At 39.4% G+C, this 25447-nt stretch overlaps 2 protein-coding genes across 5 annotated transcripts in view; one reads left to right on the forward strand and one right to left on the reverse strand.

Moving 5' to 3' along the window:
- Positions 1-25447, forward strand: part of HERC3 (HECT and RLD domain containing E3 ubiquitin protein ligase 3) — a 131752-nt gene that overhangs the window by 99246 nt on the left and 7059 nt on the right. The gene's annotated exons all lie outside the window — the stretch shown is intronic.
- On the reverse strand, positions 6960-8894 carry NAP1L5 (nucleosome assembly protein 1 like 5). Its single transcript, XM_053605716.1, has one exon. It carries the CDS (start codon positions 8777-8779, stop codon positions 8249-8251), a length of 531 nt encoding a protein of 176 aa, XP_053461691.1. The 5' UTR covers positions 8780-8894; the 3' UTR covers positions 6960-8248.

Raw genomic sequence — 25447 nt, forward strand, 5'->3', positions numbered from 1 at the left:
GCTCACAGCAACCTCCAACTCCTGGGCTTAAGCTATTCTCTTGCCTCAGCCTCCCGAGTAGCTGGGACTATAGGCGCCCGCCACAACACCCAGCTATTTTTTGGTTGCAGTTCAGCCGGGGCCGGGTTTGAACCCTCCATCCTCGGTATATGGGGCCAGCGCCTTACTGACTGAGCCACAGGCACTGCCTGGAACTTTTTTTCTTAAGAAGAGCAAGTTTTTTCCGTATAGTCTGATAATGATTTTAGAATCAGTGAATTAATGCAGATCACAAAGTGGATTTATTGGTCTAAATGATTTCTCTTCCCTTTTGGTTTTGGTTGTTGCCTTATAATAGTTATAGTATATATATGTAAATACATAGGAAGATGTATACATATTTCTACATATGTGCGTGTAACTTTGCATCATCAAAGGATGTCAGCTTTTTGCATCAGGTTTCAGACAAGATAATATGTGCATCATTTGTTAGAAGGTAACAGCCTAAGGAAGGGGAACTTTTAGAATGTCCTGCATCCTGATGAGTCACCACATGCTGCGTGTTTGATTCTCAGGCTGGGGAAATGAGAGGTGGGGCAGGCATGGGCAGTTTGTCACATCTGCAGTTCAGGCAGATTGGGGTTTGTAACTCCTTTTCATATCTCCGTCAAATTATATCTCTCAGCATACTCTTTGGTATCTTTTTTGCTGTTTCTGAGTCTGAATTTTTCTATCTCTCTGCTTCTCTCGCCCTGTCACTCCCACTATTTTTCTCCTTATTCAATAGACATTTCTTTGAATCAACAATTGAATTGACTCAACAATTTTGAGATAAACTGCAGGATTGCTGAAATATAAGAATTTGTTTAGGGTTGTCGCTTATAGCTCAGCGGCTAGGGCGCCAGCCTCGTACACTGGCGCTGGCGGGTTTGAACCCGGCCCGGGCCCACCAAACAACAATGACAACTACAACCAAAAAATAGCTGGGCGTTGTGGCGGGTACCTGTAGTCCCAGCTATTTGGGAGGCTGAGACAAGAGAATCGCTTAAGCCCAAGAGTTGGAGTTGCTCTGAGCAACACAACACTCTATAGGGCAACATAGTGAAATTCTGTCTCAAAAAGAAAGAATTTGTTTAAGATACAACCATAAATGAAATGTGAAGAATTTGTTTATGGTGCAACCATAAATGAAATGTGAAGACTAAATTGAGGGATTAAATCTGAAGGCATTCAGAAAAATCAACTGGACAGATAGATCTGTGAGGGCAGATGTGGAGTAGAGCTAGGTTTGGAAACTAGAAAGCAGAGAAGAGCCCATAAAAATGAAAGATGCCCTATAAATCGGTGGAATAAGCAGGGTTGTTGTTTCAGGCAGAACACAGAGAGTGAGTGGGGGATGCATGCTGGGGCATTGCTGGGAAAAGCTTTGTTTGAATACATTAGTTTAGGGGGATTAGATTGTAGACTTTGAAATTAGGCTGAGAAGTTAAGGCTTCATTCAGCAAGTAGTAAGGAACCATTGTCAGCTTGTAAGCAAAGTAGTTGCGTGATAAAGGTAAGTCCACAGCAGGCTTTTTTTCCTTCATCTTTTTCTCTTTTCTTCCTCCACTGTTTATATCTCTTGCTGGTACATACATGCTCATGGACGTTGCTTACCTCCAGCGGTGGTTCCGGAATCCGGGCTCCCTGGTGCAGTGAGGACTTCATGTGCTTATCTAGAAGGCAGGAGGTTCCTTTTCTCTTACTTTTAATTATTTGCCAGCCTTTGACTTCATTGCTCCTTCTTCAAAGCATTTACCATAGGATGGATGTTCTCGCGACACACAGACTCTTTATAAGAAAGAGGTTGCATTAACCCAAGAACACAATAAGAAAGGGAACCACGTCAGTAATTTTAGTTGTGTTATAAAAACTCCATTTATTTCTGTTACTGTGGCTTTCTAAACAATAGCTTCAGTATTTCTTTTAAGCTCTTTTGCACACTAGAGTGACATTGTTTTACGTATTGCCAGGCCTCCAGGGGATTCCCATATTGATCGCCAGTAGACAATGTTTCAGATTCAAGAATGGGACAGCTGCAGTGTTAGGTCAGAGTTTAGGTTTGGTTCTCTAGAGTCATTAGGCATTTGCTGTATGTGTCTCTGTGTCACTTAGTGTCAGGCAGGAGACCCTGTTGCTGTCACAATTACCTGTTTATCCTCATTTAGGTTACTGTTGCAAAGTACCTTAGATTGAGTGTCTTATAAACAATAGAAATGTTTTTCTTATGGGTTCTGGAGTTTGAAAGTCCAAAATCAGGGTGCCAGCATGGTCCGGTTCTGGCAAGGGCCCTCTTTCAGGATCCAGGCTGCAACCTGTATCCTTCAGTGGTGGCGAGCAGCCCTGGGAAGCAAGCCTTCTCATGACTCGCAGAAGGGCACTAGCGTCATTCATGAGGGCTCCACCTCTTAATACTATCACATTATGGGCTAGGGTTTCAATGTAGGAATTTTGTAGGGGGCGTCAACATTCAGTTCATAACACTGCTGCACAGCTTCTAATAACCTAATGTGGTTACTGCCACGCTGCTTAATATAGCCATTACAGTTAAGAACAACCAGAAAGAGACATGAATGGATGTTTTTCTTTTGCTTTAATGCTGCATGGAATAGGAATAGAATAGGGGGTCAGGGAGAGGGGGGAATCAGTGTGCTCCCACCTAATGGGCACAACGTAGGGGTGTATGGCACACCTCCTGGGTGCGGGACCCAACTACAACAGGGACTTTACCTAACAAATGCAAACATCATACTCTAACCGTTTGTACCGTCATATTATTCTGAGAGGAAAAAAAACAAAGATTGTGGTAAGAAAGGTTTTATGAAGTTGTAAAAGATTGATCATTATAATTGTGATTTCCTTGGTTATATGCCATAGTTTTATCATTGAGGGTTCCTCTTATATGACTAAAAAACAAAATGAATGAACCATAAGAATACTACCTGCTAGATTTTCAACCGACGTGGTTATATACACAGATATTGGTGGCATTGAGGCTGTTTTTGTTAACAGTAAGGTATTTGCCATCAGGACTTCCATAGAGGAAAATGCGAGAGGAATACCAGTTTCAGCTACATCATTTACTCCTTTCCATTTGGTTTTAAAATTGCTTTCTATCCTTGGACCAGAGCTACACAGTCAAATGAGTTATGGGCATCCAAGTAAAAGAGTATCGGTGGCTGATTACTGGTGGCTGTATCAGTACCAAATCTTGCCACTGGTGGTCACTTCTGGGTAATACTGTATTATGTGGCTACTTGTTGTGAAGTATTTCTCACACTCTATAAAGTGGTATTATTACCATTAATGAGAATCCCACATATTGTTCTAGATGCCCCCAAATTTACTTAAATTTTATGCAATCAAATTAAATGCTATTGCTTTCCCCTCGGGAAAACGGGAAGAGACAGAGAACAGTAAAAGGACCATACAGTGAGAAATGCCAGGTTTAAGGTCAGTGCCCCCAAAGGCATGTAGAGTCCATAGTGAGAATAAAATTCGTACATGCCAAATACTTCTAGCTCCTTAAAGTCTACTGTATTAGAGAGTGGACAGACTTCAGTTCATCTCTCAGGATGGTCTGTGAGGGGTGCAGTCTGTAAGATCTGCATGTATTTACATTGGACTGTTAAAGAACGACAGATAACTAAAACACCTGTAACATTTCTTGAGTACTTACCACGTGTCAGGAACTATTCAAAGTACTATACATGTTAAGCCTCTTCATTTTTCAGATTAGGAAGCCGAGGCAAAGTGGGGTATAAATCACTTGCTCATGATTTCACAGCTAGAAGTTCAGGATTCAGAGCCGGGCAGGTTGAGTCAGAGCTTGTGCTCCACAGGTGTCGACATACGGCCTCTCACAGGCTAGGACTGGGGGGCTTTAGAGTTCCTGGTTCCCCATCCCTCCAGGAAGAAAAGGGACTTTAAGAGTTTACGGTTTTTCCTTTCAGGCAGACTATGTAATTAAAAGAAAAACAAAACAAAGCAAAACAGAGTTGGCATAGTTGCAAACATGCTATATATTTACGAAATTGAATGAATTTTTAAATCATGTAGGGGAAAACAGTGCTTATATTTAAAATGTTGTGATAAGCCCTCGTGGACACCCTTGATAAGGGCTGTATGGTCTGCTGTGTTTGTGTTTTCTTCACTTTTGGATATTTGTTGTATTTGTCTGTATGTTCTTTCTTGTCTTTTTTCTTTCTCTCCCCCCCACCATGATTTTTAATAAGACTAAATGAAAAATCTTTTGGGTATAAAGGTTTTTTTTGCCTTTAAAATTGATTTTTAAAAATGAGCAATGATAAGGTCACAAGAATAAAATCAAAGTGTATATATAGCATTTTGAATCTGTTGATATTTTTGCTGAATTTGCTCATGAATTATAGTAGCTTATACATCATCATCAGTGTATGTGAGTACCCATTTCACCCGGTTCTTCCAGTGACCGTGCCTTCTTTCTGTCTGAAAAAACTAATAAACTGAACCTCATTTTTAACATTCTACATTTTTTTCACACATAGCCTACTTTACCTATTCTACATGGTATTGATCCATTTTACTACTATTTACCCCTAAAATATTTTGTTTAAAAACATGAATTAAATAGGCGATGGTTATACAGCATTGTGAATGTACAAAATTGTTTCCTTTAAAATGGCTAATTTTATGCTCTGTGAATTTTACCTCAATAAAAAAAAAGTGTTTGTGTGTACATGTCTAAATGTGTCTGCGTGTGTATCGAGTGTAAATACCAGCGCAGCTGCTGTGCTGTGCTTGCACAGTGAGCAGGAGCATGCTACCGTTTGCTGCATAACCCACGCTTTGGGTGCTTGTCTGATGCATACTTACATTCTTTCTGCCAGCTATTTTGTGCTTCATTGACTAATTTTGGCCTCTAATGGGTTGAAAATGGCTTACGAGTGATAGTGTTTGACCTGCATAGAAGGGAGGGTATCCTGCTAGGGTTTAACATGCAGATTCTATATCAAATCAGCAGTCTGGGAAACAGTAAAAATCAGCCCAGTTAGGAAACGGTACAAATCACTTAACATTATAAAGAGCATCATAAACATCCTTGTATTCTTAGTGAAGGGCCAACAGTGATATGATGGTAGCTAGAAAACCCTACAGCTAGAGTCTTAGAGTAAACAAAAGATTGCTGGCCAGAGCTCACGGCTGGGAGCGCAGGTCTCTGTCTCCAGACCTTGCTGGAGCCTTGGTTCACCTAGTATTGCAGTTTCAGAACGTATCTTTCTGCCTCAGATGGGTTTTGCAGTATTCCTTCTTTTTAATCTGTTGATGTTCTTTATGTATTTCTCCATTAGGTCTAAATAATTTTCATGTGATTTGTACGAACTCTTTATTATTAACCCTTTGCCATCCATATTTATTATAGATTTTATTCCCAGTTTGTTTTTGCTTTTGCAAATATAGAGTGTTCATCTTTTAATCTTTATACTTTAATTTTTATGTCATGTCTGTTATTTCTTTTGGTCTTCTATCACTCTAATCTTAGCCTTCTCTTGTCCAGTAATTGATAAATATTTAATGTATTTTCTTTGATTAAAAAAAATGAGGGGGGTCCATAGTCTGAGGTAAAAATCTATAACAGTTTCCAAATTGCTGAAAGTTTTCTTAGCTATTCTTACAGATAAACATTCATGTAAATATATTAGGTTCCTGATCCAGTTTGGGTTTTGATTAAAATTGTGACAAATTAAAACTTAATTCAGAAAAAACTGACATTCTTATGATATTTAATCTTACCACCCAAAGCCTATGTTACATTTGTTTTTGCTTTTCACATCGGTTATACACATTATATGAAGTTTTTATAATTTTTTTATTTCTTATTTCTATCACAAGAGAGCCCTTTCCCATATATTTTGATCATTATTAATGCCTAGAAATAGTTATTGGGTTTTGGGCATTTATCTGATAACCAAACTTATTAAATCTAATAGTTTTTCAGTTGATTCTCTTGGGTTTTCTATATATAAATAATCATATGCTGGCAAAAAATTTTTCTTAATAATTATACCCCTTGTGTTTGAATTATTTTTACTTTTTATTGGACCTAGAAATACATTAAATGATAGTATCTCTCATTCTTAGAGATAAGAAATGAATGTTAAATTTTATTAGATTTTTTTTTCTCTATTAAGTTAATGATAACATTAAGATAATCAGAACTTCTTATGTAATGTATCATTTTGATTTTCTCTTTTGGATGGCCTGGCCATAAGGAAGATGAACGTTACCTTAAGGTTGTTGCATTCAGCTGTTGTCATTAGCAACAGGTCAGACCTGCCTTTCATTCCCTAAGGTAAAGCAGTGTCATTTTGCATCTTTGTAACTTTTACCCTTAAGGAAAATGGGAAAAAATGGCATCTGATTTTAAAATTATTTTGAGCCTAGTTTAAAAAAAATTTTTTCATTCAGAATGCCCAAATGTAAAGTTGAAATAGCTATTTTTGTGTATATATATAATGTCTCTTTTGAGTTTTTTATCCTTTTTGGGAGGAAATCAAAACCCGATTTTATATTGAGGAGATGGTTTATTGGATCTCCTGCGTTTCTGAATTAAAGGCCACTTTCTTCTGTTGTAATAAGGAATCACACAGGGATATGATGTCCATTTTATTTTGTTATAGGAGAAAAGGAGGATTGAATTTCCAATAAATGAATTTCCAGTCTTTATCTCTCATGTAATCATAGCTGAAAATTATTCAGCACTTACTGTGCGTCAGACATGTTTACAGGCTTTGCGTACTAATTCATTTGTTCTTTATAATCACCTGTTTGTAGAAGGGATTATTACTATTCCCTCTTATAGATAAGGCAAAATTGAGCACAAAGTGTATTACCTGAAATGCGCAAGGTGCATTACTAATAGGAGAGCTGAGATTTGAATACAGGCAGAGTACCAAGTCCTTTTTTTTGAAAATATTTTGTTTTTTATTATCACCACAGTGGTAAACAACTTTATGCTTATGCTCTTTATAGATCACTGGCACACACATAATTCAAAACCCACAAAAAAGCTAAGAGTCTTTACATAAGATATATTCTTTCTAAAAATCCTTCCTGTATGCCAGTCTATCCTCAAGCAGTAAAATTTAATTATGCACCATTTTATATTTAATATGTCACATTTACATAGCAAAATAATGAAGGCACAGCTAATACAAGCAAACTTAAACCCTTTCTACATCTGAGCCGGGGGTAGGGGCACACACTTGGATTGGTTCTTCAAGTATATATTTTTTCCAAACATATTAGCTTCATTGAAGAGTTCTGATGATTTTCACAGCTACACCCTAAAAGCTACAAGACATAGACTTCACAAGGATCAAACTACATAACACTGGATACACATGCTTTACGTAATTTGCTACATTCTACATCTCTTCAAGTAAATTAATGCTTCTAAGATGCTGGGTAAAGTGATTTAATACTTAAACATTTTTACCTTTGTAAATAGACACTACCAAGAAAACACATAAACATGAGGTCATAACTAATGAGTACATATGTTGACGATATTATACAAGTTTTACAATCTCCTTGGAACCATGTTTCTCTAAATTCAAACATTCAGAACATTTTTTAGAATTAGAAATGGCAGTTTTCCTGGCCTCGTTAATAGTAGAGTCATGATCTCCATCGCAGGCTTCCTCGATGTCATCCCTTTCCTGAAGAAGAAAGCTGATTGATGTCTAGGTTACACAGCAATGTCTTAAAAGATGACGTTTTTCTCGAGCTCTGCTTTGTCTGCACCGGGAGACGTCAGGACTAGGGAAACTGAAGAGTGACGCAGTGAGAACGCGGTTGGCCTTGCTCGGTGTGGGTGTGTAGAGTGATGGCTGGGTGATGCATGGGTTTCAAAGTGACGCTCTTCACTTCCCATCTGTTGACACCCTGTACAAGTCTCAGTTCGAGTCCTCACAGCAGAGATCATGAAAAATTAATTTTATGTTTAATTTGGTTTTCTTCCACACCTTTTGATATATTTACTATGTTCAAAATGAAAGTCAAATTTGACATGGGCTGGCCAGGATCGAATTGTTTCAATTTAATCAATTTTAGGAATGTCAGAATAGATTCACATTGTATTTTGGTCCAAAAACCTGAGCCTTTTAAGTCCACCAATATTCAAAAAAACAGAAAACAAAAACAAAAAAGCTGTCTTCTCGGCCAGCTCGCTCCTCCGCGGCTGCCGCTCTTACTTCTTGGCGTCATCCGGCATCTCGGCGTGGGCGCCCCCATCGTCGGCGCGCGCGGCAGCCTCGTCCTCCTCCTCCTCCTCGGCGTCCTCCTCCTCCTCGTACTCTTCCTCCTCCTCCTCCTCCCCCTCCAAGGTCCATGCACACCCCTCCATCTCTCCGGTCAGCTCCTGAATCTTGGCAAGTAGGGGCTTATAGATGTCGTTATACTTCTTTTCCAGAGCCTGAAATTCCTTATCAAATTTGGCTTCTATCTTATCGCATCGCTTCTGCAGCTTTTTGAGAGCCAGGACTCGGCATTTCACCGAATTAGGCAGGCTCTCGATAAAGTCATTTTTTGGCTTTGGCGCATTCTCGGCGGGGGTCTGGGGCTCTTCGGCCATCGGAGCCGCCGCGCCATTCGAGTCGCCCGGCGCACCGTCTGAGTCGCCCCCCTGTGCGCCGCCTTCGGCCATTACCTCCTCGGCTGCCTCGGCCGCCGCCGCCGCCTGGCTGGGCTCCGCGGGCCCCTGGTTCTCCGAGTCGGCCATGTTAGCAGAGGCTCCGCAGCGGTCGAGGTGGCTCCCGGCTCCCGCAGACACCCTGCACCCGCGCCGTCCGGAGCGATCTAGCGGATGCGGCAAGCTGCGGTGACGCGCGCGCGGCAACGCCGCTGACGTCGGCCGCGGCCCGCCCCTTTGGGTCCCGGCCGGTGACTGGCTCCCCGCCGTCAGCTGACGGCCGTGCGCTCATACTGCACCAGATTCCTCCTGTTGCTACCCTGTCATCTCCCTGGGCTCTTGAACACCCTCTCTCCAGTTTACCCGCCGCCCCCGCACCCTCATGAGCTTGGCTGGGAATGCAGATGGCGCCTGCGGCACTTTTTCACAACTGCGTCTGCGGCCTCAGCTGGAGTTCTGAGCGAGCCTCGCTGCCATCCTTGCCCTCACACGTCTGTCAGTACATCTGTCTTAGCCTTTGTCCACATCTCTCCATAGCAGGTGTCGGGATACCTCTTAGATGTCTCCAAATTCCTCTCCAGAAAAGGGAAGCATGAGAGATAGGGCTCCTTTACGCCCTTTCAGCGATCTGGGTGCAAATTGTGGAGACAGGACTGTGCTTAGACGCGCAGGCTGCCCTCTCTGACCATCCAACAACCCCTCTGGCTATCGTGTACACCTACATAGCATGTCTTCGTGGCAAGGTGTCTCAACAAGAGGGTCCCCGGAAGCGGGTTTGGAGCCATTTTGGCAGGCATTCTTACGGCTCTGGGTATCCTGGCATATGTTCTAGAAGACTCTATGGAATCTTTAGCCTGTGGGAAGGAATAAAGGTGGTGGGGGACCAAATAAAAGCGAGGGTCTCACAGCATGGGGCTCAGGGCAGGGACCCCCTCTGTTCTTGGTTGACGCATGGACGTAGCCTGCTTTCCACTGGGGACAAACGCACAGGTGTGTGTACAGTGGAGGCGCTCCGCAGCTAGTTCACGGTCCGCGGTGAGGGCCCTGTGCCGTGTATCTGAGAACACTGAAAAGGTCTTCCGCAGCAAACGCTTGCTCTCTGATCGCACGGTGAGCAGATGTTTCAGTTCCTTACTTTGTTCACTGAGTCAAAATGAGAGCTTCTAGAGTGAGGATTGGGGCTCAGATGTTAGGACTTCCAGGTAGTCCTCAGAAACTCTTTTAAATTAAGCATTACTGATTTAAATGTTTCTTTTTGTTGTTGTTTTGAGAAAAGAGTCTCACTTGTTGCCCTCAGTAGAGTGCTGTGGCGTCATAGCTCACAGCAACCTTAGACTCTTGGGCTCAAGCGATTCTCACACCTCTGCCTCCCGGATAGCTGGGACTACAGGCGCCCGCCACAGCACCTGGCTATTTTTAGAGACAGGGTCACTCTCTGGCTCAGGTTGGTCTGGAATCTGTGAGTTTAGGCAATCCACCTGCCTCAGTCTCCCAGAGTGCTTGGATTACAGGTGTGAGCCACCACGCCCAGTCCTTAAATGGTTTTCTTTCACTATATTAAGACTTGAAGCTTTATGAATAAGACTCTCAGAAAATAAAGTACAGTTGGTGCCATCTTTTGGTTCTTGTGAATATTAAATTAGTTCACAATGTGTAAAGCACTTAATGTTGACAGATAGCAAGCACTTGCTAAGTGTTTTAATTTTTTTACAAAATGATTGCATTTGTTAATATACAAAGATATTTATCTATGATAGTATTTTCTCTTAGAAAACATCACCTTTGTGCCCCCCCCAAAGAAAGTAACCATTAACAAAAGGCCAAAGGGGGGCCTGTGGCTCAAGGAGTAGGCCGCTGGCCCCATATACAGATGGGGCAGGTTCAAACCCAGCCCCAGCCAAAAACTGCAATTAAAAAATAAAATTAAAACAAAACAAAACAAACAAAAAGAAAAAAAAGAAGGCCAAAGGCCCAATTTATTCCCATCCTAGTTTTTTATGTACTTGTGATTCCTGTTGTCTATTTTACCTTTAATTCTGCTCCAGAGAATAATTTACTTTCCCCCTTCTCTGTTACTATTTGTAATGACGGTATTTTTTTGTTTTTTTTTTTGTTTGTTTTGTTTTTTAGACAGTCTTACTCTGTCACCTGGGTAGAGTGCTATGGCATCACAACAACCTCAACCTCCCGGGCTCAAGTGATCCTCTTGCCTCAGCCTCCCCTGAGTAGCTGGACTATAAGCACTGCCCCTACGTCTGGCTACTTTTTCTGTTTTAAGCTCAAGGGTTCCACCCACCGCAGGCTCCCAGAGTGTTGGGATTTCCATATGAGTTGCTGCACCCAGCCAACAGAAATTTATTAAGGTTGAAATTTCAGTCTTAGTCCTGATGAAATTTGATGTAATGTTACATAGTATCTACATTTGATTGGAGATATATATATATATATATATATATATATATATATATATATATATATATATATTCCATCTGCATCCATATCTTCCATATTGTTTTATGTCTCGATGGCTTCAGCAATCTTGAGTTTAGGAATTTTTTTCTCGTTTTATAGATAATAAACTAACAAGCAGAATAAAGGGAAACAGTCTATTACTACCATGTCTGTGGGTCATTACAAAAGTTTTAAGATACACAAAACTCAGGAAACATAAAATCTGCACAGCAGAAAATAAATGAAGCCTTCCCAGCAGCAGTGATAAGCGGAGCAAGTTGAAACTTGCACGTGTGAATCAGAAAGGACATTGTTGACTGTGTTTCTTGGAAATGAAATAATGGACCATAACACAGTCTGTCTCAAAACTTTGGGAGTAGGCTCAGCACCTGTAGCTCAGTGGCTAGGGCACCAGCCGCATACACTGGAGCTGGCAGGTTTGAATCCAGCCTGGGCTTGCTGAACATCAGTGACAACTACAACAAAATAGCCAGGTGTTGTGGTGGGCATCTGTAGTCCCAGATACTTGGGAGGCTGAGGCAAGAGAATCGCTTAAGCCCAAGAGTTTGAGTTTTCTGTGGGCTGTGACACCTCGGCATTCTACCGAGGGTGACAGTTGAGACTCTGTCTCAAAACATAACAAAACAAAACAAAAAAACTTTCGGAGTGACCTATATGTCACTTAATTGGCAGAATTAGGGCAGCAGGCCCTCTGATTCCTATTGTAGAGAAATTGTAACAGACTTAAAATCTAAAACAGTCTCAAATTTTAATTAAGTCTATTTGATGAACTTAACTTGCTTGAGACAGCCATAATTTGCTCATCATTCAAAATTTTTATGTTTGCATCTCAACAGATCTTAAAACTTAGTGTTCAGCTAGGCTGGTTTTTCAAGTCTGGTGTATTGAGGTATAATTTACTCACAATAAAATTTACTCCCTGTTGGGTACTTTGGGAAAACAAATACTATCTTCTGAGCACTATAGTAATGAAGATACAACAGTAACATCTGCCTCCCCCTCCAATTCCCTTGTGGTCCTCTCCCACTCTCAGCTATGGGACCATTGATCTATTTTCCATCTTTAAAAATTCTGTTTTTTGGCCAGGTGCAGTGGCTCTCGCCTGTAATCCTAGCACTCTGGGAGGCCAAGGCAGGTGGATTGCTTGAGCTCAGGAGTTTTCTAGACCAGCCTGAACAAGAGTGAGACTCCCATCTCTAGGGAGGCTGAGGCAGGAGGATTGCTCAAGCCCTAGAGCAGGCGTCCTCAAACTGCGGCCCGTGGGCCACATGAAGTGGTGTGAATTGTATTTGTTCCCATTTTGTTTTTTACTTCAAAGTAAGATATGTGCAGTGTGCATAGGAATTTGTTCACAGTTTTTGTTTTTTTTTAAACTATAGTCCGGCCCTCCAATAGTCTGAGGGACAGTGAATTGGCCCCCTGTTTAAAAAGTTTGAGGACGCCTGCCCTAGAGTCTGAGGTTGCTGTGAGCTATGATGTTATGGCCAGTGTGACAGAGTGAGACTCTGTCTCAAAAAAAACCTAAAAACAAAAAACAGATAATCATTCTGTTTTTTACATCATGTCATACAAATGGAATCATAGGAATGTAGCCTTTTGAGTTGTTCACTAGCACAATACATTTGAAATTCATCTGTGTTGGCTTGGCACCTGTAGCTCAGTGGCTAGGGCACCAGCCACATGCACCAGAGCTGGCAGGTTCGAATCCAGCCTGGGCCTGCCAAACAACAGTGACAACTACAACCAAAAAAACAGCTGGGCATTGTGGCAGGCTGAAGCAAGAGAATTACTTAAACCCAAGAGTTGGAGGTTACTGTGAGCTGTGATGCCATGGCACTCTACCCAGGGTGACAGCTTGAGACTATCTCAAAAAAAAAAAAAAAAAGAAAAGAAAAAAAGAAAAAGAAATTCATCTATGTTGTGTATATTAGTAACTCGTTTCTTTTTATTATTGAGTAGTATTCCCATTTGTGATGTTTCCAGTTTTTTTATGATTCTGAATAATGCTGCTGTAATGATTGATCTACAGATTTCTCTATGAACATATGTTTTTATTTCTCTTGGGCAAATACCTAGCAGTAGGATTTCTGGATCATACAATAAATGTATGTTTAACTTTATAAGAAGCTAACACATTGTTTTCCAAAATGGCTTGCCTTAGTCCAATTAGTGATGCTATAAGGAAAACCAGAGGCTGAGTAACGTATAAAGGAAAGAGATTTTCAAGCTTACCGGTCTGCTGGCTAGATGGTTCAAGATTGAGCATCTGGTGAGGGTGTTGGGTGTTTCCACTCATGGCAGAAGGTGAAGGCCAGCCAGCATGAGCAGAGATCATATGGCGGCGAGGGAGGGAGAGAGGGAGAGAGAGAGAGAACGCAAAGCCCCCTCTCATGGGGACTAGCAAAGCAAGGGCTCACTCACTGCTTAACCTATTCGTGAGGAGTCCACCCCATGACTCCAAACATCCCCCCACCTCCAACATTGGGAGATTCACATTTCAACATTTAGAGATTTGGAGATGTCCAAACTGTATTGTGGCTGTAGTTTTGCTTTCACTCCAGCAGTAACTGATAGTTACAGTTGTGACAGTATTCCCTGTTGTCTTTTGGTATTAGATATTGTGCGATCTCTTTTTTCCTAATATAATAGCTATGTAGTATTATCCTTAATGATTAATGATACTGAGTATTTCCCAGTGTGCTTATGTGCCATTGTTATATCTTCCTTAATAAAATGCCTGTTTAGATCCTTTTCCCAGTTTCTAAATTGGATGGTTTGCTTTCTTCTGGAGTTTTAAATATTCTTTATATGTTCTAGATCCAAGTCCTTTATGAGACATGTATTTAGCAAATATTTCCTTCCAGTATGTGGTTTGTCTTTTCATTTTTGTAACAGTGTCTACAAAAGGTGGAATTTAAAAATTTTGCCCAAGTCTGTCCTGCTAATTTTCTTTTGTGGATTGTGCTATTGGTGTTATATCATAAGACACCTCTGCCAAATTCAAGCCTTTAAAGATTTTTACCTATGTTCTGTTCTAGAAGTTTCATAATTTTAGGTTTCACCTTTAGGCTATGATCCATATCAAATTAACCTTTGTATAGGTTTGAGGTTCCTTTTTGAATTGCACATTATGTCCTATTGATCTAGCACCATTCATTGAAAACACCATCCTTTCTCTACTGAATTTCCTTTCCAAATGTTAATTGTCAAATGTTAATTGACTTTATATATGTTGGTCTATTTCTGAACTTTCTCTTCTTTTGGATTTATTTACATGTGTTCTTTCACCTGTACACATTTGATAACTGTAGCGTTATAATAAGCCTTGAAATCAGGTAAGTAAGTCATCTAACTTCCTTTTTAAAATTATTTTGGCTCTTGTAGTTCTTTTCTGTTTCTACTTAAATTCAGAATCAGCTTAACGAGCTTTTGAAAAGACCTTTAACTGTAGTTTGAATGCAGACGTTTAAAAACCATCGGCAATACATGTAGTACATGTACTTTTAAATTTGTATGTTTAAAATTTATATCAGCTTATTAAGAGTTGTCTCATTTTGCGGACTTTATAGACTCTAGTGCATAATTGAGGCTGCGTTAATACACAGTTGTGACTGGTGTAGATGAGCTGGTATGCTATGAAGTCTTTATCTTGGCATATTGTAACTGCTCATGCAGCTGTCACATTAGAAATGAAAAGAAGCCAGGCACAGGAAGACGGGGTGCTTTGGTGAGATGATCATATCCAGACACTTGGCTTCAATTTTTGCTCCTGTCCGTGTAGTTCTTGTTTATCCCGAACTCATTTCTGAAATTGAAATGATTGTATCAACTTCAAATTTTTTTTTCTTAATTGATTTTTCTGTGTACTTATTTTTATGAGACATAATTGCCATACCATAAAATGCACTCAAAAGCTAGTTTTGAGTATTCACTGAGATAATATGAATCTAAGGACTTAATGGTATGACTAGCTCCTAGTGAACGCTTTGTAACTGTTAATGATCATTGTTTTTACTTTTAAAAAATGTTACCCTTTATTTATTTTGAAAGACAAAAATGTCCACACACAGAATGTGTGTGTGTGTGTGTGTGTGTAGGGTCCAAAATGTAAACAATCAGTGAATCTAGGTAGAGGTTATACATGCTCCTCAAGCTATTCTTGCAACTTTTCTATAAATTAGAAATAGTATCAGAACTAACAGTTAAAAAATATAAACCTTCTAGAAAATTACCTTACATTCCTTGGTAATAACCGGAACCAAGTTAATGTACTGGACTCCTTAAAAATACCTTTTCTTGAGGAAGTGTCCCCACCTCCTATTCTCATTCCTCCACGTGGCATACACAGCTCCTTGCTGGGCCTCTGGGCCTGCCGTACGTTACTGCAAGGACATTGTGAAATGTGAAGTTTTTTATAGTTGACATCCATTTTTCCCTGCTGCCTAGCATCCAGGCAGTATTTCCCCTTCTTCTGATTGCTTGTTCCTTAACTTTGCACACTCACTCTTCTCTACAAATATGTTTGTCATATTTTTCTTTTAACTTTTCTGTATTTTTTATTATTTATTTATTTTTTTGAGACAGAGTTTCACTTTGTCACCCTTGGTAGAGTGCCGTGGCATCACAGCTCACAGCAACCTCAAACTCTGGGACTTAAATGATTCTCTTGCCTCTGCCTCCCAAGTAGCTGGGACTACAGGCGCCCCCACAACACCCGCCTATGTATTTATTATTTTTAAGCAAAACTTTTTCTAATCTAACATCATGAAGATGTATAGTTACCACTTATCAATCACTGCATTATAATGCTTCATAAAACTAAATTTGAACTCTAGGGTTTCCTCCAAACACAGTTTTTACATGGTCACCATCTACAATAACTAATCAACTATGGCTTAATCATACAGTAGGTAAATAGGACAAACGGGCTCAAATCCAGGCCCTGTCTCTCTCCTCTTATTATAAAAATGGGATAAATGTTCAATCTTTAAAATAAAGCCACTAATATAAAAAGATTATTATATATATTTATCATAGATTCTGAAAGTTTCTCACACTACATACAGTACACCTAAAGCCTATTATACTTGTTGTGGGAAAACAAGGCCTAATGGAGAGAACAAACACCTAAACACCATATTAAAGACGGAGAAGGTTTTTATTCAGCCGACAGAGCAAACGGCACAGAAGAGTTCAAAATGGCCATGCTCCCCAACTGGCTTGGTCTTTCCCTTTTTATCTCAAGTCAAAACGTTCCAACCCATGGGTACCTTTCTCATTGGTCAGTTTGAATCAAGCGGGAGAAGTGGGCTCCGGCTCTTACTGAACCATGGGCTTTTACAGAAGCCAGACCAACAGTTTTCAGGTCTCAGGAAGTTATGTGTGTAAATTCCTAAGAGCTGAGTCACCACAGGGAGCACCTCACAGGTGTATCCTTGGGGTGTCCTTGAGAAGACATCTATTCTTTCAGACCTTACATTTTCTGGGTATCCTCCCTCACCCTAAGCTAAGTATTTTTTGAGACCTTCATATTCTAGTTCATTTTTGCTTAGTAGTTCTCTCTCAGTTTCTTTCCTTTTGTATTTTGCTATACGCAGCAAGGAAAAACCAGAGTACACCTTTTGTGGCAGGAAAATGGGGCCCGATGGAGAAAAAGAATCATCTGAACACCTCCATTTGTAAGGGAAAGGGGCTTTATTCCAGCCAGCGGAGCAGTGGCAGACTGGAGTCCAAAATGGCTGAGCTCCCTGGCCTGGTTCCTCTCTGTTCTTGTAGAGGACTCACAAGTCGGCATGGAAAGTAATAATCATACCGTTTTCCTTACTATTTCCTTATTGGAAGTCTTAAAGCATTGGCAGGATCTACCGAAGTGGAAGCAAGCATTAGTTTTAAGGTTCCAGGAAGCTAAGTTTTTACAAATTCTTAAGAGCTGAGTCTCCATGGGGAGGACTTTGCAGGAGTGTCCTTGAGTTTCTGCAAGAAGTCTTTCGTCCTTCCAGATCAGAACATACTTTTCCTGGGTATCCTCTCTCACTTTAACACTATGCTCAGCAATCTCCTCAGCTAAATATCCACATTTATGGCATGAAAATTCTACTTTCCACAAAACATTAGAACACAATTGGACTTGGTTCTCTGCCATTTTATAATAAGGATTACTTTAATTCCAGTTTCCATAACATGTTCCTCATTTCCATCTGAGACTTCGGTGATATTTAACATTTATATTACTGGCAGCATTCTGTTTATGGCGGTATATGTAAGACAAGAGAAGTTTCAGATATTTTAATAAAGGAAAAAAAATTACTGGTACCATTCTAGTTCTTTTTGTGTATATCCTAAATCCCATTTTCCTTTTCTCCTTCTTTCGTACACAGACACAATTCTTATTATGAATTTGATGTGACTCTGGAAAACAAAGCAAAAAAAATCAATAGTGTTTTAAAGAAAATGTCATAAAAACATTTTAGTTCTTTTCATGACTTTTTTTAAAGAAGCAAATCTTGGACCATAGCTGATTATAAAGTTTTGTTTGAGAAGAATCACAATAAAATATTAACTGTCTGTGGATGATAAAAGTCTTAGAATAACCATAGTTAAAGAGAAGTTGACAAAGAAATTTCTTTTTATTTATTTATTTTTATTAAACCATAGCTGTGTACATTAGTATGATCGTGGGGCACCATACACTTGGTTCATAGATCGTTTGACACATTTTCATCACATTAGTTAACATAGCTTTTGTAACATTTTCTTAGTTATTTTGCTAAGACCTTTACATTCCACATTTACTAGGATTCACATATACCCTTGTAAGATGCACCGCAGGTGCAATCCCATTAATCCCCCTCCTTCCCCCTCCCTCCGCCCTCCCTCCCCTCCTTTCCCCTTTCTCCCTATTCTTAGGTTGTAACTGGGTTATAGCTTTCATGTGAAGGTCCTACATTAGTTTCATAATAAGGGTGAGTACATTGGGTACTTTTTCTTCCATTCTTGAGACACTTTACTAAGAAGAATGTGTTCCAGCTCCATCCATGTAAACATGAAAGATGTAAAGTCTCCATCTTTCTTTAAGGCTGCATAATATTCCATGGTGTACATATACCACAATTTATTAATCCATTCGTGGAAATTTCATACAACAATTTAACAATCATAATATTGCTGATAACATATACTAAACATACCAGAATTTTAGGAATCTCATAAATTGTTGGAACACATAGTTACAATGTACTTATGCAAATATAACTTGCAGAGAGTTAAACACCATTTCATATTTGACAAAGTTTCCTATATGGTTTTGTTGTCAGAATTTCTCTCTCAGCCAAGTCCTTGGTCTTAGGGTTCAAAGAATGAAGGAACAGACCATGGAGATAGACAGGACAGAGTTTATTGACAGGGAAAAATTGATAGAAAGACTGATAAGTCAAAGAGGGGGAGAACCCAGTGGGAAGCCCAGTGAATCTTTAGTCTAGGTTTAAATCAGTGGTTCTCAACCTGTGGGTCATGACCCATAGGAACTGTATTAAAGGGCTGCAGGCATTAGGAAGGTTGAGAACCACTGTCATAAATGTTGCTCTTCCTATCCTGGGGGGGAGGAAGTGGTGGTGGTGGGGGGCATTTGGGGAAGTAGATTGTCACAATGGGCCAGAGGTCCGAATATAATCCTAAAATCATCACAGGAATGTGCTCCTTGGTGTTTTTGCCCCAGGCAAGGAATGAGGATATGTGTGCTCCCTACTCAAGGAGAAACCACCCAGATCCTTTCAGTCTGCTTTTTTCATGACCTTGCTTGAAAGGTGGCCTGTTTGTGAATAGAGAAGGGAGTCTGTGATGAGACTGATTTCTGAGCTCGCCTAGGCCCAGAAAATTAGGGTCCCTGTCCAGCCCTTCACGGGGACCCTGTATCAGTTTTAACATACTAAATAAACCTGATATGTTTTTTTTGGACCTTTTTTTCATGGCTATACTATTTTAAAAGCTTGTTTGTAGTTGAAAAGGCTAAATTTAGAATTTTGATTTTAGAAAGTTTGTCAAATAAAATAGGCTGATATGTTACTATAAGATAATAGTCATTTATTCAGAGTAATCGTTTAGAGATTTAAGAAAGCAAAACTGTGTATTCTTTGATGGAGAGTTCAGTTTCTCAGTCAATCATAAGTCCTAATAAAGAAAGCATAAGGCAAACTGAATCTGTCCTCTCCTCTTCAAAAGGTAAATACATTTTTTATTATCTTTTAACCTTTATATGAAAATCTTGATTAAAAGAGAAAACCCAATTTTATCTTTTACCTTTTTTATCTTTACTATTAATGTGAAAGCTAATTTTAATAAAACCTTATAAACAGATCTATTTACTCTTAATTAATTTCACCATAAGGTAAGATTTTTACAATCCGCTTATAATTTTTACCCTTCCCCCCAACTTTTGTACCCAGTTTCATCTATTATTTTTGATTCATTTGATTTAGAACAATTTCTAAAATCTTTAAATGGGACAAAATTACCTTTTATTTAACAAAAACAACATTCATGCTTTTGTAATCTTTTAAATCAGAACATCTTGCTTTTTAAAACAATTTGCGTGTAAAATCATTTTTTGTAGCTACTAGTTTTAATTACATATATGAATTACAGTGTTAACTATTAGCAACTCTTATTTTTAATGAAAAATCTAGGAAGTTAAAGTAACTTTGAACTGTTATCAGTCCTTAATGGATTTAAGTATATTTAGCTTTTTACGTCATGTTAAAGTATATAAACTTATGTTTAATAATTTCAGTATTTTAATTTACCTAGAAATGATTCATTTTATGATTATCTACTACTAATGTTAATATAACATGTCTTTAAGATTTCAAATTACTGAAAATAATTTTGAAACTGTGATATACAGATTGTATATCACAGTCAAAGCAAATCTTATAAATTTCTAAGATTTTTCCATTTGCCAGTTTTCAAATATTTTTTCTCCCTGACTTTAGATTAGTGATCTTGATTACTTGTTTTATTGCCCTAAACAGTTGTTGGTAGGCATCTCTAAATTTTCATCTCCAAGGACATGAAAAGAAGTGGAAAATACACATTCAAGGCACAGAAACTTTAAACAAAGGTAATACTTGTTCTATAAACCTCGAAGCATTATACTTTTTACCTTAAAAGTTTTTCCCTTACAAACGGAGACTTTTTTTTAAGTATAGGTAAAATTTCCTTTACAAAGAGTTTAAAAATAGCCAGCTAACTGAAGACTAATTTCCTTGGAAAGGTAGTTTTTAAATTCAGCTCATTTTTTAATTAGATTACTGCCTTTAGGGTGGAGCCCCATAAAAGAATAGGGTGAAGAAAGCCTGCAATTTGAGCCCCAGTGTTGCCAGAATTTCTCTCTTTGCCAAGTCCTTAGCCTTGGGGATTGAAAAATGTTAGCACAGGCTTCATGACTTTGCTAGAGCCCAGAGAATGTGGCCTGGAAACGATGGCCTGTTTGTGTCCAGAGATGGAGGTCTGGTTTCTGAGCTTACCCAGGCCTAGAAAATGGCAGGGTGTGCGTGTGGGTTCCCTGTTCAGCCCTGAGTGGTAGAACCCTGTATCACCAGTATAGCTGGGAGACAGAGTATTTAGATCCTAGTTACCATTTTAAGTTATTTCCTGTTAACCAGTTTTGACACCTTGTGAATTAGTGTCAAATTCACTAACCAGGAATTAAATGTTTTATTAATTATTACTTTTAAACTCCAAAAAACCTATCAAGAGAACAAATACAAATGTTCTAGGAAGACTTGTTATTCTGAATAGTGTATCATCTTTTCTGAGTTTTGCAAATACAGTACAAGTCTTTGAATACATCCGGCTTAAAGATGTTAACTAAAATTTTCCAGAACAGAATCTGTTGACATTGAAGGGATCAAAGGCCCCTGGTCCTCCAAAGTTTTGCCAAACTGTATGGAGCAAAGATCCCTGTCCTCTTGAAGGTTTGCTTTAAAGCTCTCTGATATGAGGCAGATTGCTTAAGGAGGAGGAAGAAGTTGCCAATTTATTTTAACATATATACACAGTAACTTTCAGATCGGAAACTCAAGTGATACAGGGGAAATTGTCTGTTTTAATGCTTGGGTTCAACAAAGTATGGATAGCCGTGTAGCAAGAGAATTAGATAAAAAGGGTATAATCTTATTCTACTAGGCTGAGCCGAGGAACCCAGCAAGGCCTTGTTATCTGGACTCTGCTTGGCCTTTCCAAACATAGATTCATTCCTTCCTTCTAGGGGTTGGAGCAGGCCCATTTCTGGAATGAAGTTTCTACAGTTATACAAGTTAGGTTGGATTGTTACTTTATGGCCAGTTTTTACATAGAATAATTTTAGGCTTTGTAGCTGGCTTTCTGGAAAAAGAGTTCTGGCTTTTATGACCTGCCTTGGGAAAAAGGCATACTGGTTTCTATGGCAAGCTTCAAGGAAGAATGGAGCTCAGAGGTGGGAGGTCAAGGAAAAGTCAGAGAAAACTTTTGCTTCTGAGGTCTTTATTATAGGGTGCTGTTTTCTGATCCCTATCAACATATCACTTGACCAAAGGCTCAGTAAACCTTTACCTCTAATCCTGGTTCCCAAGAGGAAGCCAGTACACTGAGACAAGGGGGCTTACATCTGAGAAACTGTTTCTAATTCCACATAGCACTAAGCGGGGAGACAGGAGGAATGTCTTAAATCCACCTCCTTGGGAATTTGGGAGATAGGGTTTTTAAGGACAGTTTGGTGGGCAGAGGATTAGGCCATCAGTTCATGTCTGCTAATTGTCTGGGTGGGTAGAACCATCAGTCCCTCAGTTTGTGCCACCAGCCTGGGTGTGTCAGCCAATCTGTGGAATACGGACCAAGTTCTTGGTTGACCTGTTGAGCCATTTTCTTGGTATGGGCCACCAGTGTAGGTGGGTCAGCCCATCCATCTGAATTTGAGACCTAGGAGATACCTCAGAAACTAGGTTTCAAAATGATGATGTTATCTTTAGAGAAAGTTAAGAATCTTTATGACCACCAGCTGTGTGACTCCAGAGTAGCAATTACAGAGAAAAGCAAACAAGGGGATAGTGACTATTATCATTATTTTTAGCTAAGCCTGTGCCTTGCAAAGTTTTGGACCCTCACCCCAGTTCTTGCCATGTGCCCCTCTGTTGACCCACACAGGGTGGTTTCTAATCCTTTGTACCTCAAACAGTGACACAAAGTTGTAACAATTTTTTTTTTTACACAAGAATCAAAATTAAGCTATTTAAAAACAATCTAGTTTCTAAGCAATACTATATTTTTAAATAAAGAATCTAAATGGTCTCAAAACATTTTCCACCTTGAGGATAAATTTAAGTACATGTAATACTTCCCAAGAATAAGATTTGTTCTGAGATTTTTTTTTTTTCTAAGAACAACTACTTTGTTCATCTTAAAATAAATTACTGTATAAAAGTTGACAGTTTAGGGATTTTCTTTCAGATTTTCCTATGTATAGGACCTGGCAGTGTCAACACAGTGTAGACGTAACCAGCTAGCTGGCAAAGAGTGGAACAAGGGTGGGCAAGACCAAGGGGGAAAACTGAAGCCTCTGACTTGATTTAAACTCTTCTAACTACAGCTACTAGAGCAGCTTTAAATCTGGAACGGTACTATTCATATTGGGTAACAGAAACAAGCAGTATGTATGTATATACAGATTTTGTGTGTACCTTTCCACAGGCATTGAAATCAGTAGAAGCTACATCTACAACTAGGCTAGGAGACCCAAACCAAAATATCTTCATAAATTTGACCCTAAGTTTCTGTTTTTTGTGTTCCTATATACTTGATGCTTTCCATATGTTTATTTACTGATATTTGTGTTTTTACATTTTTACCTAAGTAAGAACCTTTATGTTAAACACATAGGTATTTTGTTGATACCTCAGGAGATTTAGCTATTGTCATTAGAACAACAATATTAAATCAGTCTTCTATACTAACAATCACACAAAAACAGACCATTTTGATTTTGGCTGGGCTTATCGTTTTATAACATTTATAGAAAACCCTGACATCTTAATGTAAAAATGAGTGGTAAACGTAGGCAAAAATGTGTGCTGACAATTTGAAATGACAATTAATACATTATTAATAATATTATTTTTTAAATTACCCAGTTTATTTACCAAACATTACTAAATTCATATGAACTAGAAAAGCATTTGGATTTCTTTAATTGTTTTATGAGTGCTCCCTTCTTTTTTTTGTGCAGTTTTTGGCCGAGGCTGGGTTTGAACCCACCACCTCTGGTATATGGGGCCGGCGCCCTACTCATTTGAGCCACAGGTGCCGCCCTGCTCCGTTTTTTATAATCTAGTCTGGTACCATGTAAACACAACATACAATACACAGACATCCACAGAACACATCTAAACATGTACACTCACATGCACACCAAGTTCGGATAGCTTTTACCTTGGAAGTCTAACCATGAGGTGGTAATACAAACTCATCAGTTTATAAGATGCCTGGATCCAAATTACTTCTGACAAAACCGAAACTTATTCACATGGCTAAAATTTAGTTGTCTTAATAAGTAATCTAATAAAGCCAGGGGACCAAAGTTTTGGGTAAAGCTTTCCATGGCAGTTTGCTTTTTCAAAAACTTCTTTTATTGTTTTTTCCCCCCCTTCAGTTAATAAGTCTTCAGTGTTTACATGTTAGCTAGAACTGGCTACAAGATTTCCAAGTACCCTTGAATTACTAATACCACAAACATTAATTTTATCTAGCATCAGTAGAAAAAGCTAGTAGGTTTAGAGTCGGCAGAAAAGAAACTGGAGACATATAGAGCTTAAGAGACTTGACTTGACATTTTAACCTTTCCTTTTCTTTTCTTTCTCTCTTTTTTTTTTTTTTTTTTTTTTGAGACAGTGTCATTCTGCTGTCCAAGCTTGGAGTACTGTGGTATCAGTCTAGCTCAGAGCAACCTCAGTCTCCTGGGCTCAAGTGACCCTCTTGTCTCAGCTTCCCAAATAGCTGGGACTACAGCCACTTGTCACAGCATATCTCTCTAGTTTTAGTAAAGATGGAGTCTCACTGTTGCTCAGCCTGGTCTCTAATTCCTGCCCTCAAAAAGTCTTCCCGCCTTGGCTTCCCAGAGGGCTACCGCTACAGGCATGAGTCACTGCACTTAGCTTGACATTTTGATGTTATAGTGGCATGTAGACCATTTGAACTTAGAGTTTTTCTTTTTCCCTCTTTCTTTTCTTATATGTACATATACATATACATGCATATATATATATATATTTTTTTTTTTTTTGAGACAGAGTCTTACTTTGTCACCCTTGGTAGAGTGCTGTGGCATCACAGCTCCCAGCAACCTCCAACTCCTGGGCTTAAGCGGTTCTCTTGTCTCAGACTCCCAAGTAGCTGGGACTATAGGCACCCACCACAATGCCCAGCTATTTTTTTGTTGCAGTTGTCGTTGTTGTTTAGCTGGCCTGGCCGGATTTGAACCTGCCAGCCTGGGTGTATGTGGCTGGCACCCTACTCACTGAACTACAGGCGCCGTTGCTGAGTTTTTCTTGATGTAATTTGCCTACAAGAATTGGCATAACCAGCTATAGTGCAGAAAACCTTCTTGCCTTCAAAACTTTCCATTTACATAAATTCTTGCAAGGAGAGGTACCATAAACAAACCCAACTGGAGTGCCCGAGGACCTCATTTTCCTTGTTTTTCTTCATTTTTAGAGTATTTGTTTTGTTTTTCCTGTTTCCCAGGGTAGAGTGGAGTAGTGTCATCTTATCTCACTGTAACATCAGATTCCTGGGCCCAAGTGATCCTACAGCCTCAGCCTCCTAAGTAGCTGAGACTACAGATGTGCATCACCCCACCCTGCTAATTTTTCTATTTTTTGTAGAGACAGGGTCTTGTTCTTGCTCAGAGTAGTCTATAGCTCCTGGCCTCAACTGATCCTCCTGCCTCACCTTGCCAAAGTTCATTTATAGGCATGAACCACGAGGCATGGCTTTTCATCCTTCTTTAACAGCAGGAACCAAACCATAGCTGAGGGTTTGTCGTAGTGGATCAGAGAGTGCTGAGTGTGAGCGAGACTCCCTAGTGTTTCTCCCCTGAGTCATTCCCACTCTCGTATGTGTCTCACTTCTCTCTTCGCGTGTCTGCCACCTCTGAGGGGCCTCAAATGCCAGGTGATCAGCTCTGCTGTATGTTTCCTGTATGAGCCTTTTTAAAATTAATTGTGTTGGGGGTTCCCTGTGGTACACTTTGCATCATGG

Source organism: Nycticebus coucang, chromosome 1 (genome assembly GCF_027406575.1).
Source record: "Nycticebus coucang isolate mNycCou1 chromosome 1, mNycCou1.pri, whole genome shotgun sequence".
NCBI classification, from domain to species: domain Eukaryota; kingdom Metazoa; phylum Chordata; class Mammalia; order Primates; family Lorisidae; genus Nycticebus; species Nycticebus coucang.